This window comes from Talpa europaea (genome assembly GCF_964194135.1).
Source record: "Talpa europaea genome assembly, chromosome: 10".
Classification (NCBI taxonomy): Eukaryota; Metazoa; Chordata; class Mammalia; order Eulipotyphla; family Talpidae; genus Talpa; species Talpa europaea.
Window position 1 is genome coordinate 67,735,255 of NC_140077.1, and position 16,120 is coordinate 67,751,374.

Consider the following 16,120-nt stretch of genomic DNA (forward strand, 5'->3'; position numbering starts at 1 on the left):
CAGTTCAGGGAAAAAGAGGCTCCAACACTTGGCGCCCTCTGCTGCCCCTCCCCCAAACTGCAACATTCCACAGAGGACCCAAGAGCTGAGGCATCTTTCTTGGAGAGACAGTAGGCTGTTAAAAAAGAGTCACCAGCCTCTACCCCAGTTCTTGTATTCATAAATAAATAAATCTTTAAAAAAGGGGCCACTGGTACTATTTGAGTGTTGTTGTTTTTTTTTTTGTAATAGAGGCATGCTTTATTTATTTGTTTGCTGGTTGTTTGTTTGTTTTGTTTATACATGCACTGGATACAGTCAGAAGCGCGGGAGGGTGAGAGAATTCACCAGAGCCAGAGCGGGGAGCAGAGCAGGCAGAAGGACTGAAGTACACTGCTGAGGGGAGCAGCGGGCGGCAGGAGCGGTCTGCACGCCATGTGGGACCCTCCTCCGTGGCCGGGGAGGCAGCCGGGGATCGAACCGGCGCCGCAGAGGCCGCAGGCAGCTTCGCAACCCAGCGCTCAACCGCTGCGCCACCGGGGAGGCCCGGTACTATTTGAGTTTTATTAATTTTTTCTAGACATTCTGAAAGAGACAACAATCCACCAGGAGAACATGACCACTAGGTGTCAGGATCGCTCCAGAATACTCCAAAAATGTGTCTGGGTCTCAAGATTTTGAAAACAAGGTGCTCTTAGCACTTTTGGTAATGCACTCAGTTTTGCTGCCTGCCCCCTTCGCCACCCCACCCCACTTCCACCTGAGGCCAAGTCTCGTGGACCACACACTAGTAATCACTTCACAAAGGAAAATACCAGAAACAGCATATACCCACTAAAGAATACAGCTTTGGGCCTCCCTGGTGGTGCAGCGGGTTGAGCACAGCGCTATGAAGCTGTCCGCAGCCTCTGCAACGAGGGTTCAATTCCCGGCCAGCCAAAGAGAAACCCACATGGCGTGGCAGATCTCTCCTGCCTCGCCCGCTGCTCCCCTCAGCAGTGTCTTCGGTCGGCCTGCTTGTTCTGCTCCCTGCATTGTCTCTGGTAAATTCTCTCACCCTCCCATGCCTCTGGCCTGTACCCCAGTTCTTGTATAAATAAATAAAAAATCTTAAAAAAAATACAGCATTGATTTTGGTTAAATTATCCCCATTTCATTTAATAGGTGATTCCAATGGGAGATCAGGGAATGGCACAAATCAAGGATAACTTGATTTCAGCAACAGATCTGACAAGGTCATAATAACATCCCTCAAGGCAAGATGGAGAGAAGGGAACTGAATTTTCAGTTAGGTAGATTCCCTCACTGGGAAAAATGCAGCCAGAAAGCACTAGACAAGCTGGGTTAGGGCCTGGAGGGGAGGGAGGGCCTCATGAAAGCCAGGGAGCAGTGTGCTGGGCGGGGTCCTGGTGAGGCCTTGGATCACCTGCTAAGCTAGAGCTGGCACCCTGTAACTCGTCACGCCGACCCTGCCAGTGCACGCAGCAGGGTAAGTAGGATTCTCATATGCAGGAAAGTCTCACTCATTTTCAACTGAAAATGAGCTATGATAACAAGGAACTCAGTGTAATATTATCACCGTACGTTCACAGCACACCGGGTGCCACAGCAACGCCTTTACAAGAGTCACCTCAGTCTCGACAACAAGCTTGTGACAAGGGCATCAGTACTAACACCATGGTTGATGAAACAACTGACAGGACCAAAAAAACGAAACCAGCAGACCAATCTCTCGTGAACACACACAAATCCGGGACAATTAGCAAATCAGGAAACTATAGAAACATCGTGAGCAAGCAGTTTATTCCAAAGATCAAAGGCTCATTCAAATATTTGAAAATCAACTTAGCTTCCCCACTGCACTGATGGAGAAGACGTCAAGTGAGGACGAGCCAGAGAGAAAGGCAAAGAGCAGAACAACACTGGGCCTAGAAAAAGAGAATGGTTTAGGCCAAAGCAACACAAACCCTCAACCAACAGGCTGAGTAGCTTGGCCTGGACTAGAGCCTAAAGAAGACTAAGTGGCAGGAGCAGATACACTGGATCCAAAGGACAGAGATAAATTCTTTCTTTGGTCCTAAAACTCTTCCCTCTTTCCAGTATATGGGTCAGGTGCCGCGTATACACCATCTTACTCCTTACCGACCCCAGCTCCCCAGGGAAAGGGCCCTGCAGGGTAAGGGCGTAAGTGACTTGTCCAAAGTCAGTTAGGCGAAGGGCAGTCTGAACTTGACCCTGGATCCACCCAACTCTACAGGAACTCCCCAGGTCAACTGCCTCAGAGCTGCTAGTGAAGGGATCAGCCCGTTTCCCAGAGTGAGGGTTAAGTACTTTACCCAAAGAACTGCCCAGAGGGCCTCCCTGGTGGCGCAAGGGTTTAAGACACAACCTATGAAGCAATCTGCAGCTGCGGCAGCACGAGTACAATTCCTGGCCAGGGAGACACCCACGGCGCAGCAGATCTCTCCTGCCTCCCCACTGCTCCCCTTGGCAGTGGATTTCAGTCAGCCTGCCTGTTTTGTTTCCCACTCTGTCTCTGGTAAATCCTCTCACCCCCTGCATCTCTGGCCTATACCCCAGTGCTTGTATACATAAATAAATAAATCTTTAAAAAAAAAAAAAACAAAAACACACCCAGAACATGGAGGCGTGTCACTGACCTGTGAGAAGCCACGTACCTTGCTGAAGGCCTGGTCATACTGGGCCGTGGTTCTCACTAGTTCATCCCTATTTTTATTCAAAACTTTCTCTTTTTCAGTTAATTGAACTTTCGCTTTCTCCAGTTGGAGGTGGAGTTCTTGGAATTTATTCCCTTGGCCTTTGAGCTCTTTTTCTTGTCCTTGTAGACGTAGCTCCAACTCTTGAATCTTGCTCCATAACTCTTCAACCACAAACAAAAAATAGCCTTCGATTAATGCACGTTTTTCGCAAAATATTTACAACTACATTCAGCACTGTACCAGCTCTGATGTGCTCAGCGAGACAAACATCAAGTCACGTTAAACACAAGCTGCTTTAAGAGGATTTCATGCCAATGTTCAGTCTCTTTTTTCATTTGTATTCAAGTAGTCTATCAAAACAGGAGAAATTTTCTTATATTTTCACAGAAAACTTGAGAGAGAAAAATGCTATTCTGAAATTGTGAGCCTTATAGAGGCTGCAACAAAAATGCAGCATAGCTCACACCCTTTGTTAAAATCGCCGCCTGGGTTTGTACACTGCCAAGCTGATATTTGTTTTGTGCCCGTATAGATGCAAATGAGAGCTGAGCATTGAAAAACTAAGCCTCCCGCATTCTCTGGGCGCTTCACCTCCACTAAAGATCAAGACCGTGTGAGCCTCCCACACTGCCAAGATTAACAATCATTTTTTTTCCCTTTTTTTCCTCACACACACAGTATCAGTTCCAAAGGCACTGGCAGAAAGCTGGGCCTCAGCAATGAACATGGAGGGTGGTTTTCAATATATCACACACTGGAAATTATCAGAGTCTGCAGAGAGGATCCAAGCACCACCTGGTCCCCTTGGCCGTCGGCAGCAGCAGGGGCAGCAGACAAGGTTACAGGTTCACTCCCATACAGACGCCTGCAGCGCAGGGCCAGGCTGTTTTGCCGACCCCCTCCCCCCAACCTCCGCCAGGCTGGGCCAGGCCACAGGCTGGTTCCCCACATACAGAGGGGCCAAGGAGAAGCGTGGGGAGCCCCAACCTGTTGAAAAGACAGTTTAGCGCTTCTTGTCCAGCTTGTCAGCAGACAGACACATTCCCAGTGGCAAGGCCTCGAAATATCAAGAACACAGCCCCACCCCCACCTGGACGCGACCACTGACTCCTCCGCACTTTCCAGGACTGATGAAGTCTGAAATTACCCTCACGGAAATTTAAGCTAAATTAGGTCAAGAAGTTACCTTGATTCTGGGCCTTTAATTGATCCAAAAGTTGAGAATTGCTGGAATTCTCACAGAAACCACTATTAGTATCTCTCTTCCCTGTTTGCAAAGTCCATCTGCTCGGAGTCCCCTCGCACTCCGCAGAAAAGTGAGATGCAGAGAATTCTCTCCCGCTGGGCGTTTTCAGGGCACTGGAGGAGAGGCGGCTGGGGGTAGCTTCCTGCTGCCAGGAGAACACGGATGAGGACGCCTGGTGTCTAGCGATGTCACGGTGATTCATGGTGCTTTGGAGGAGAGGCTGGCTTGCTCTCTGCAAACACAGAAGCTCTTTAGAAATCTCCATATTCGCGGCTATTTTTTCAAGTAGACATAAAACCAAATGACCAAGAAGTTAACACTTCCACTGTGTTCCAAGAAAGATTTGCCAAGATCAGAGGACCACTGTCAAGTCCAAGCCCCAGGAAGGGGAGTTTCTAGTGGTCAGACTTCAGTCTTGAAGGTTAAATGCATGCCCTCGGAGGACCCATCTATTTAAGAAGGGCTCACTATTTGCATTTCAGCTGCACTGCTCAAACCCTCCATTCAGCATGTGAGTATTCACAGCCATGCTGAATTCTGAAATTGGTTTCCCTTTGTCCTTATAGTTTTGCACAAAGAAAATGAAAGTTAAATAGGACCCCAAAAGAAAGAACTTTCAAAGAATATCACTTCCCACAATGCCACTCCCCCAAAATATCTGTGTTATATAATACACGCCTATGAATTTTTCATAGATTTGAGTTTCTCTTTCGAACTCTCTGCCTCTATTCTGACAAATCTCTGGGTGCCGGCGCTGTGTTATATTTTTTTGTAGCCACAGGGAAGGTGCTTTTTTTTTTTTTTTTTTTTTAAGATTTATTTATTTATTTATACAAGCACTGGGTACAGTCAGAAGCGCGGTAGGGTGAGAGAATTCACCGGAGCCAGAGCGGAGAGAACAGGCAGATTGACGAAGTACACTGCTGAGGGGCGCAGCGGGCGGCAGGAGAGGTCTGCGCACCATATGGGACCCTTGCCCGGTGGCCGGGGATCGAACCAGCACTGCAGAGGTTGCCGGCCGCTTTGCAACCCAGCGCTCAACCGCTGCGCCACCGAGGAGGCATGGAAGGCTTAAATTTTATGGAAACTCACATTTCTCCACAAAATGACTCAAGGAATCAATGTCAGGGGCAGAGCTGACGCCCAAGACTGAGCTGGAGGATGAAGCACAATGATGCTGCTTGCTGAATTATGCCACTTCATAAACATCTTATGTTTAGCAGAAATGCATCATTTCTGGGCCTCCCTGGTGGCGCAGGGGATTGGGCGCCGCACTGTGAAGCAGTCCACGGCCTCTGTAGCAGGCATTCTATCCCTGGCTGGCCAGGGAGCAGCCCACATGGCGCGGCAGACCTCTCCTGTCTCCCCGCTGATCCCCTCAGCAGTGTATTTCTCTCAGTCTGCCTGTTCTGATCCCCGCTCTGTCTCTGGTGAATCCCCTGACCCCCCACATCTCTGGCCTGCACCCCAGCTCTTGTATACAGGAATGAATAAATCTTAAAAAAAAAAAATGCACCAGGGCCTCCCCTGGTGGTGCAGGCAGTTGAGCGCCGCACTATGAAGCTGTCCACAGGCTCTGCAGCACTGGTTTGTTCCCGGCCAGCCGGCGAGGGCCCCACATGGCGAAGCAGACCTCTCCTGTCTCGCCTGCTGCTCCCCTCAGCAGTGTATTTCATCAGTCTGCCTGTTCTGTTCCCATTCTGTCTTTGGTGAATCCTCTCACCCTCCTCCGGGCCTGGACCCCGATTCTTGTATAAATAAATAAATCTTAAAAAAAAAAAAAAATGCACCAATTCTGTGTCAAATTGGGATGTTTTGGGAGCTTTGTTTGCTTAAGCAAATAACTGTAAGAGATGGGAGAGGTTACATCTGCAGGCACCAGGGGTTTCCAGTGCCAGTCCCTGAACTAGAAGATGGTTCTAGCCCTACATTCTGTCTCTGTTATTGACTTTTATTCTCTTTACCTACCTCTCTCTGCTTGTTTACCCAGAACAAAAAGGAGTTTAAATCCTTGTCAGCAGCTTATTTGCAAGAACTGGGAGAGGATACTGATAATGTTCTCCTCTGAAATAAAAATCTCCTAAATAACAGTCATTAGAGCCCGTGACACTGTTAACAGGACAGAGAACAAGAAGGGGGCAAAGAGAGTCTCCTTGCCTTCTCCCTACCTGTTCTCATCATTACCCTTAGCGGGGGAATAATGGCATGGCTGATGGATTCAACGAACACTTAATGTTTGGGGATAAACCAACTGTCCTACTCTATCTACTCAATCCAACTTATTTGTAAAACCAAAAAATAATCATAACGTTCTTTTCCCAGTGGAAGGAAAATGTGTCAGTCCTGTTTAAAGCATATTCTCCTCCCATCGTATTCTAGCCTCCACCAGCAGACCTCTGTCCACTGCATGTTCTAGTCCAAGGTTCACAGTAAACTTACTTTAGCCTGCAAAACTTTGACTTCTGCCTCTAGTTTTTTTCGTTCTTCCACTTCTTTGTCATATTTTTCTTTCAGATCTTCATATTTGGAACCTGAACACAGGCAGGGAAATACGATTTTACTTCCATCATTGATTGTGTGAAGGAAGTATCTTGGTGCAACAAATAGAACATTTTGTTTAGGGCAACAGATATGGACCAAATGACTCAGCCATCAAAACACACGGAAATGCAGGTACTCTGAGGATTCTGCAGCTGCATTATTTTAAAACACACCACAGAAAGCGATGTCAAAAATTTAAAGGCTTAACCTGGCAGCAGAACCTGGCTCCACAGACATACAAATGCCTGGGTTACAGGTGGTGACGTTTTTTTAACAACCCAAAAGAGAACTAAATTCAAAGTTGGATTAATTCAAGGTTTAGCAGAATAAAAATCTCAGAGCTATTTAAACCAAGTGGGAAACCCTTACCACTATAATAGTGACTTGGCGTTAGTGAGGTTGCAAACATTTTTTGGGGTGTACTGCAAGGATTCAGCGAGATATCTGCAGAGTGGACAGCCTGTTGGCTTCTTTCAAGTTCAGATTTACACCTGTTAGGAAAGAGAAGACCAAATCAGAGCAAAAACTACCAAATACCAATACCAGCTCCCCAGAGAGTAATAAAGCCACCCTAAGAGTTCTTACCATGTCATCCTTCCAAGACATTTAATAAGAAGTAACTTAAGTGACAGGTGAATTCAGCTCCATCTTCAAAGGAGTTCAACCAAGTTAGGGAAAAAAATGTGTACACCAATATTTACCATGTTATAAGGGCTCTAATAAAGATTTTTAAAAATCACATTAGCAAAGAAGAGCTGGGAGTTAGGGATACATTCCAAGCGATTGTTAATGTGTGGAGCACAGAAAGATACAGAGACATAAAAGAATCTAGAATTTCAAAAACATGGGATAAATGTGTGTTGCTGAAGCATCTGCTGTAATTGTGAGTATGTATGACGATACCACGCACGATATTAAGTCACTGTAAAAAGTAAACTGACACACCATGTATTACACGACATTTCTGAAACAGCTATAAAGTCAGGGTGTAACAACACATCTAGAAAAGAGGGGATTGGAAACAAAAAGCAGAGACAGGGAGTTAAATGCCATGTGCATGCACAAGTATCCCTGCCACATGTGTTCTGAGCTTAAAAAAGGACTCAATTCTTGCCCCTCCCTGCTGTCTCTGATTTTCATTTAGCACAGAAACTAAAGGGATGCCTGTCAGGATAGCTAATGACAAGACCGAGTTCTGCCACAGACACACAGCTCACAACAAGATCTGTGCCCAGGAGAGAAGGAGCAGAGGACAAGCCAGAAATACTGCCCAGCGAATCAGATCACCGGTCAGGCTGGCGGCAGGAGTGACAGCACCGTCCAACACAAGTGTCTCCGTAACATGACAGAAGAAGAAATAAGTGAGTTTCATCTGCAGATGAAACCCAGTGTTTCAAAAAAACTATCATTTCCATTTATAAATAAAAGTTATTATATTATACCAAATCATTGTCGTACAAAAATCACCAAAATGCTGTTGCGCATTTCTCGGTGCTCCATCATCAGAACCTGGACCACTTTCTCGAGATCAAGCACATCTCCATTTGCAGTGGCCTCCCTTCAAGGGCTCAGAAGCCACATGCAGCCAGCAGTCACCCTACTGGGCAGCACAGGTCAAGAGCCCAAGGCGGGACAGACTGCCGACTCCAGGGATCAATCTGGAACAGCCTTGCAAAAGCAGGACTGGGTCCCCGTTCAGATTCACATCCAACCCCTTCCCCTACCCTTATCTTAAAAAAAATAAATAAATAAAAATAAAAGCTTATCAACTGCTAAGGTTTACCAGACTGCTATTCTCTAGATCTTCAGTTTCTCCTAAGTAGCACAACACAGAAAGCATGGAAAAACTGCTCTCTACTAGGTTTAATCAACGAGTTTGCCAAGACTCAGCAGCTTCTGATCAACAACCTGACCCGCCCAGGACCTTCCTGAAACCTGATCAGTGGCCGCCAAAGGAAACGAAGCTCCTGCCTTGGAGGTTCTGACGAGGACTCAAAAACTACAAGCAACCATTTTTGTAATTTACAGTTTTTATAGACAACTATGCTCAAGTCTTTACAGTCTCAAGCTCACATCATTTATAAAGTTTCATAAGCATCTCAATAGACCTCATAAACAAGACTATGTCAACTAAAACAGGCATGGTTCTGTGATGCTGAAGATGGAAGAGAGAATGACAGCAGGGACCCCCGCAGGCCTTCACTTTCTCGCGCTCCAGCCTGGCCTCACAGCATAAGACCCCATCATTCTCTCCTCAGTACCCCCAATTATTCCACCGTCTTCTGCCCCATGACCCTGGCAAAAATCAAGCATGAAGCCTCCTGATCACCTTTTCAGTGTTTACATCCAGAAGATTAAACAGTAAATCTATATAGCCCTAGAGACTGGCCCTACTAGATCATCCTGGTCTCCAACCTAACCGGAGCCCACATGCTCCTGGGTCCTTACATAATTCCTGAGTCTCTCTCTCGCATTCTCTGCAACAGAGCATGGGCACAAGCCACATTTAACTTCCTCCATCATTTCAGAACGCACTGCAGCCAGCCTGGCATTACTTATCGTTGAGGAGCCAGTGACCAGCACAGTGCCGGGCACATGGAGCTGTTTAATTGGCAGTGGATGGGCATGTGCCTGCACAAGCGCCAGGCAGAACTGAACAGATTCACTTTCCTCAAATCATCACTAACTTCCCTGATGAAGAAATACTGTAATGTGTGACGATCAGATTATAAGAGTAAAAGAGAAAAGCAGCTAATAAATACACACGAGCCACACCCCTACCCATCCCATCCCAACAAAATTTACCTCTTCAGCTCTTGCTCCAGTTTCTCTATTTGTTTTTTGCTCGAGTTCAGTTGTCCTCCCTGGAAATTCACTTGGGATTCCTTGACCTGAAGATCATGAGCAATCTTCTGCTTCGTCTTCTCCAGATTCTCACATATCTCCATCAAGCTTTGGTTCTCCCTCTTCAGGTTTATCCCCTCGGTTTTCTCATTCTCCACCTAACAGGACCAGGAGGGGGGAAACCAGTCTCTCACTTCATGAACTGGCCAAGAAGTATTCCAAAACCTGAGGACTATTTTTCTGAGTCAGGGCTGCTATAACCTGCTTGCCAGTGCACCATGAACACAGAAATCTGAGAGGCCCACAGCCAGAGCGAGGGCAGAGAGGAACTTTCTTCCCTCCTTGCTTTGGGCAGAGTGTCCGTGCAAAGAACCTGGAGCAAGTTGTTAGCTGTTAAGGGATGAGATCTTTCCATCTGCAGCCACAAGGATAGAATTGGAGGGGATGAAGCTAAGCAAACTAAGTCACAAGAAGAACAATGAATGCTGAATGGTTCTGCCCCTATGCAAAATATAAAGACACAAAGGAGGAGGCAAAGCCAAACCAAAGCAAACCCTTGGAGCCTGCAGTAGAGCCCAGGTTACCAGAGGGGAAGGGCGGAGTCCCATAGGGAGGGAGCCCTGTAGACTGTGGTGGAGGGCTGTGGGTGCTCTGGGATGGCTGGGATGGGCAGGGTGTGGCGACACACTACGAAGAGGGTTGAACCTGTTACCTAAATCATGCCCAGGGTTGAGCCTCCCTGGTGGCGCAGGCAGCTGAGCGCCGCACTGTGAAGCTGTCCACAGCCTCTGCAGCACTGGTTCGATCCCAGCCAGCCAGAGAGAATCCCACATGGTGCAGCAAACCCCTCCTATCTTGCCCACTGCTCCCCTCAGCAGTGTATTTCAGTCAATCTGCCTGTTCTGTTCCCCGCTCTGTCTCTGGTGAATCCTTTCACCCTCCCGCACATCTGGCCTGTACCCGATTCTTGTATAAATAAATAAAATCTTTAAAATAAAAAAAAAAATCATGCCCAGTGTTGTAGTACCTCGCCGAGCACCCAGGTCCCAGTCATACCTTTTGCTTCTGCTTCTGCAGCGCAGCTTCCAGGGTCTCGAGCTGAAACTGCCTCTGCTGCCTTTCTTTCTTCAGCTTGTCCAGCTGTCCTTCGAGCTCTTGAATTTTCTGCAGCGCCCTTGTGGGCAGGCCTTCCTTCCATTCTTCCAAAGCCCAGCTCATTTTGCACTCCTGTTTTATTCAAACATGTATAAAGCTGAAAAGAATAAGCACACCACTGGTCTTAGCATAGAGGAAAGTCCAGTCAGATACTAATGAATCTACACAGCCGCCTGGAAGACCCCGCTGGGCAAAGTACATCTCAAAAGATGAGGTATATGATGCCGCCTCCATCCCTCTGAGGTGGCTTAAGTGCACCCCCTGATTGTGAAGGGCTTCCCCTTCCATGGCTACCTGCTTTCTAGGCTCAGTTTGTATCATGCTAACAAACATGAGTATTTTGCTAAAAGTTTCCAGGGGAAGTAGGTCCTAGAAGCAAATAAGACGCAGGACAAGTTATTTTGCAAATGCTCTTCTTTTCCCACTCACATGGGGTCCATCTAGGAAGCTTTTCCCTGAGACCCACAACCTGGTTCCAGTCTCAGGGCACCGCTTCTCCCTCCCCTCCCTCCAGGAGGTTCCCACTGGATAAACTGATGCTGAAAAGAACAAAGAGTGAGCGCCCCACTGGGATGGAATTAGGTAATGGTAAGCTCCGGACAGACCACAACTAGGAACAAGCATGAAAACCTTAAGTGATTCAGGTCCTCCCTGGTGGCACAAGGGGTTAAGCACAGCACGCAGCCTCTGCAGCACAAGTTTGATCCCCGGCCAGGGAGCTACCCACATGGTGCAGCAGACCTCTCCTGACTCACCAGCTGCTCCCCTCAGCAGTGGATTTCAGTCAATCCGCCTGTTCTGTTCTCCATTCTGTCTCTGGTAAATCCTCTCACCTCCTCCCCCACCGGCACCTCTCTCATACAAGCCCGTACCCCAGTGCTTGTATGCATAAGTAAATAAATCTTTAAAAAAGAAAAGAAAACCTTAATGATTCAAATCCCAGCTTGACCAGCCTGGACATGCTATTTAACTGCTCTCTGCCTTGGTTTCCTCCTTTGTAAAATGATGATCATCCTGCTGGCACCTTCTAAAGCCTCAGAACAGGGTTACCGGGTAAGCTTCTGTTGTGTCCACTGTCCTATCAGACCTTGCCAACACTTGCATTTGTGTTTGGGCCAATGCTACAAAGCAGTAAGGGGTATGAAGAGATAACCTTCCTTCACAGCCTCATCTTAAAGAAATGTAAGCTAGTCCAGAAAGTCTAGCAATTGTTCTATATTCACTGCTAAAGTATCTTAGAGCTGAAATGAGAGAAAAAGCATTCATTTTCCAGTTATTTCGGCAACAAGGTGAAAATGTTTTTTAATTACATGAAATCCACAACCATTTTAGGGTTTTGTTTTTTTTTGTTTTTTTTTTTTTTTTAAGATTTTCATTCACTTATGCATACAAGAGCTGGGGTACAGGCCAGAGACGCATATAGCATTTTGTTTAAATTGACTTCACTCATGAAATTTTTTTCGGTCACAGTCAATTGCTGATAAAATTAATGAAAACAATAAAAAGGTTTCCAAGAATTAAAAAAGAAACCCAAAGGTCTTGGAAAACACATAACATACATGTCAAAGGCCTTGGAAAGCTGTTTTTCCTGTGGGTTTAATTCCTCTCCCCTGCCCCAAAAGCCTGTTTATTTAACACAGCACCTCAAATGCACGCTCATTTGCCCCAAAACTACTGAAATGCCAGCATCGCGCGACGCTCACCACAGGCCATGCACAGCCAAGCAGGCGCCCGCTCCTCCAGGCGTGGGTACAGCTGTCACGTCAAGACACCAAAGCCAACAAAATATAGGAGAGCCGTTCAGAGAAAGGACAGCGATGGAGTGGACAAAGGCGGGCCCTTCCCTTGCACCCCTGACCACCCTCCGAAGCCCCCCCCCCCCCCCGGCCCAGGCTCCTTGGGATTAGGGGCCTTAACAGACGACGGTGTCCTCCCCAGCAGTCTGTACGGCTTCTCTGGGCAAAAGGACACAAACACAAACATCTCAAAAGTTAAGATGTAAGCAAAACAAAGGGGGCGGGAGGTGAGATGGAGGGGCGGTGAGGAAAAGCCCGGGGTGTCGGGGAGGCTGGGCAGGGCCGCCGTCCCTCGCAGACAGGGCTTCCTATTCAGCTACCCCGAGGCCACTCTTCGGCCCCTCCTGCCCGAATCTCCCGCCGCCAGGAGCCCGGGGAACTGCCCGGGACCCCCCTCAGGCACGGTATCCCCGCTGCCCCTTCCTCAGCACCCCGCCCCACGCGAAACCGGGCCCGGGCCCTGGGCTCGAGGACAGGGCGCGTCCCCAGGGCGGGGCAGCGTCTCCGCCGAGGCTCCAGGCGGGGGCGCCGGGCTGCCGGGTCCCCCGCGGGCCCGGATAGGCACGACCGAGTCAGGGGCTCCGGGTTTTCCCGGCCCGGGGCGCCGCCCCCTCCTTCTGGGCAGACCCCCGACGGCGGCGGGCTCGGGTGCGGGGCCCGGAGCGCGATCCCCCGCACCCGGCCGGGGTCCCTCAGAGGCCGGGCCGCGCAGGGCGCTCACCTCGCGGGCGGAGGAAGGGCAGTGGCCCGGCCGGCTCCGAGCAGCCTCCGCAGCCTCAGGCCAGTCAAACCGCCCGCCGCCGCCGCCGTCCGTTTCTATTCGCCCGCTTCCGGCCCCCACCCTCGTCTCCTAGCCGATTGGCCCCGGGGCGCGGCTTCGAGCCAATCCGCTTCCGTCGACTCCGACAGGCCGCCCCTGATTGGTCCTTCCGGATAGATTTAAAAATCCAGGCCCCTCCGGGCGCGGCGCCGGGAGCGCATTGTTTGGTGGCGGCGCCGACCACGTGCTTCCGCCCGGCGGCCCCGCCCGCCGTCAGGGCGCGGCCTAGCGCCAGGGGCCGCCGGGCCACCTCCGCCCGCCTCCGGGACCCAGACGTCCGGCGCAGCCCTGCGGGGCTTCTGCACCGGGGTCTCGCTGAACGATCCTGAGGGCCAAGAATTCGCGTTTAAAAGTTGACCGTGGCGCACGGGAGCGAAGCAACTTGAGTGAATCTAGGACTGCCAGCTGCCCCTCCTAGCAGCGGCCAGCGAGGCAGGGACCGCAGTGTGCAGAGGGCTCTCAAGCCCCTGTTAGCCGGAACTCCAGGAGAGGACTTTGTAACCTGAAGAATCTTCAAAATAGGGTGTAGGGGCCTCCCCAGTGGCGCAACGGGTTTAGCGCGGCGCTGTGAAGCTGTCCGCAGCCTCTGCGGTGCAGGTTCGATCCCCAGCCGGCCAGGGAGAGTCCTACACGGTGCGGCAGACCTCTCCGGTCTCCTCACTGTTCCCCTCGGCAGTGTATTTCAGTAGATCCACCTGTTCTGCTCCCCGTTCTGTCTATGGTGAGTCCTCTCACCCCCTCCTCTGACCTACACCCCAGTTCTTCTATGCGTAAATAAAAGCAACAAAGAAGTGCAGCATGTCTTGAACAGGGAATCAGGTGATTGTTGGGGAGAGGGTAAAGGTGTTATAGGACAGGGAGAGGGGCATCCCAAACCCTGCCAACCTGCCTATTCTAAATGGGTTCTGCCATCCGCCGCATCAGTACAAAACAGGAGACTTTAATGGGAAGGAACTTTAATAAAACTAGGAAACAATACAGGTAAGGCAAAGAATCTAGTTTCTAAATGAAGCACCCAAACTTACCCGTCCCCTCGTGGGTAAAAGTCCATCCATATGGGATCGGCCCAGAACAAGGCCCCAAAGCCTGCCACAAGTCTAAAGCATCTTCCAGTGGGGACCCACAGAAAAGGGTCACAAACAACCGGACAAGCCCGGAAGGAAAAGAGCAAAATCAACATCAAGATAAAAACTGCCATTGTCACCTCCCCACGGGTCTCACCCACATCTGTGTCACCCAGTCCACGACCAAAAGACAAGCGCAGCTTCTTCACGTGTCTCTAGGCTCCATCCTGCTTCCTTCCTCAGTCTCTTCTGCCACTTCTCCTCTTCCTGCTCAGCTCCACCCTCCCTTGGGTGGGGCAGGGAACCTCCCCCTTTCCTGGGGACCACCCTGTTACAAAGGGACATAATTTAACCCAAGATCTCTTTACAGCGTTAGTAGCTTGTTTGTAGCTTCATTAGTATTTTCTAAATGTTATCTGAATCAACATGGTTTCTTTCCATTCCATATGCTTTCTGTTTATTCTTCTTCCTTTGTTCCACTGCTTAGCACTTCAAGTATAACATTGAATAGATATAATAACAGGGTCTTTCCAATATTAGGGGAAAGCATTCACTCCTTCACTACTACAAATATAATGATGGCTGCTTGTGTTTATCAGACTGAGAAAGTTTCTTTTTAGTCCTGTTTATTGATAATTTATTGACATACAGAAACACACAGGAATGCTACTTAGCTATGAAAAAGATGAGATCCCGCCATTTGCAACAAAGAGGAGGTACATTATGCAAAATACCTGGAGGTATTTTGAGAAGTGGGGGAAGAAGTTGAGGCTTCCAGGGCAATCCTGAATGAATGGGGTCAGAATTCAGAGTAAACTTGCATCCTTCACTCAGGTGCTGCTGAGAGACACCAGAAGGACCAAGCACCGCCACCCACTGTGATGTGGCATCTTCCACTGACTTTTCCTCCTTTCCCATCTCACTCTCCCTGCTCCCTACTTGGCTTCCTGGAATTATCACCCAGATCAACTACTTGCTTCCACACCTTTCTTTGTGTCTGATTTTGAGAGAACCCAAATTAAATAAAAGATGTCATATGCACATGATTTATTAATTTTGACAAGTGAGAAATCTGGCTTGGTCTTCTGATTGCTTCAGAAGCTTCTGTTTTGTAGATGGAACCTCAGAAAATCATAATGATTTTGCTGAAGCTGGGGTTTTAGGCCCAGGTGTTCACATAGATAGTGCTAGGGGGAAAAGGATGTCCTAAAGCTAATTCCATACAGTCTTTGTGGACTCCACCCGACCCCAGGCCAAAGCCAAAGACACTGGGAACTCCAAATCCCATCACCACCAAAGGGAAGGTGGCTGGGACCTGAGGGTGGGGTTAAGCAGCCAGGTTGATATAAAAGGCAGACACGTGGGCTTGGGGGACCCCCATTTTGGCTCTCCGCCAGCTAGCAGCATCCGGCCAGCTCTGAGAGTGACTTTGGGTTTCCAGGTCGGCGGATCGGGTAGGACGCATTTAAGACTTTATTTTCCTATTTTCTCCCTGAGTTATCCATTTTCCTTATTTCCTTTTCCCTTGTAAATAAACCTTTTATTAACCTTTTGTGTGTGCCTGTAGTGGAGTATTAATAAGTCCCTTTAAAGCGCGCGGGTAAGGACCCACAGCCAGGCAACCCGTTTAATATCGGGGCTGGCCTATAACAGCAGGACCATGCTTTCATGCCTGTTATATGTAGCTCTAGATTTCTCTTAACTAAAGAGCCATGAAGTTAGCACATTCTTTGGAAAATAAACCATCTTTCAAGTTTGATACTACGGGATTTAAAAATATTTTATTAAACTAACATTGATTTATGGCATTACAGTTTTCAAGTTACAGACTTATAAATCCACATCTGTATGTATGGCGTTAAGGTCACTACTAAAAGTCTAATTCCATGGGACCTCCCTGACGATGCAAGGGTTAAAGACAGTGCTCTCAAGCTATCGCCAGCCACTGCGGCACC

At 48.7% G+C, this 16,120-nt stretch overlaps 1 protein-coding gene across 1 annotated transcript in view; it reads right to left on the minus strand.

The window, feature by feature from the left end:
- The window catches only part of CENPF (centromere protein F), a gene marked incomplete at both ends in the record, with an annotated part of 45,480 nt that extends 34,932 nt beyond the window's left edge, over window positions 1–10,548 (minus strand). The window contains 6 exons of the mRNA XM_084245493.1: window positions 2,658–2,860; window positions 3,886–4,177; window positions 6,385–6,476; window positions 6,856–6,977; window positions 9,292–9,488; window positions 10,387–10,548. Of these exons, the coding sequence (XP_084101619.1) occupies window positions 2,658–2,860; window positions 3,886–4,177; window positions 6,385–6,476; window positions 6,856–6,977; window positions 9,292–9,488; window positions 10,387–10,548 (1,068 nt within the window). The remainder of the gene's footprint in view (window positions 1–2,657; window positions 2,861–3,885; window positions 4,178–6,384; window positions 6,477–6,855; window positions 6,978–9,291; window positions 9,489–10,386) is intronic.
- Between the last annotated feature and the right edge of the window lie 5,572 nt (window positions 10,549–16,120).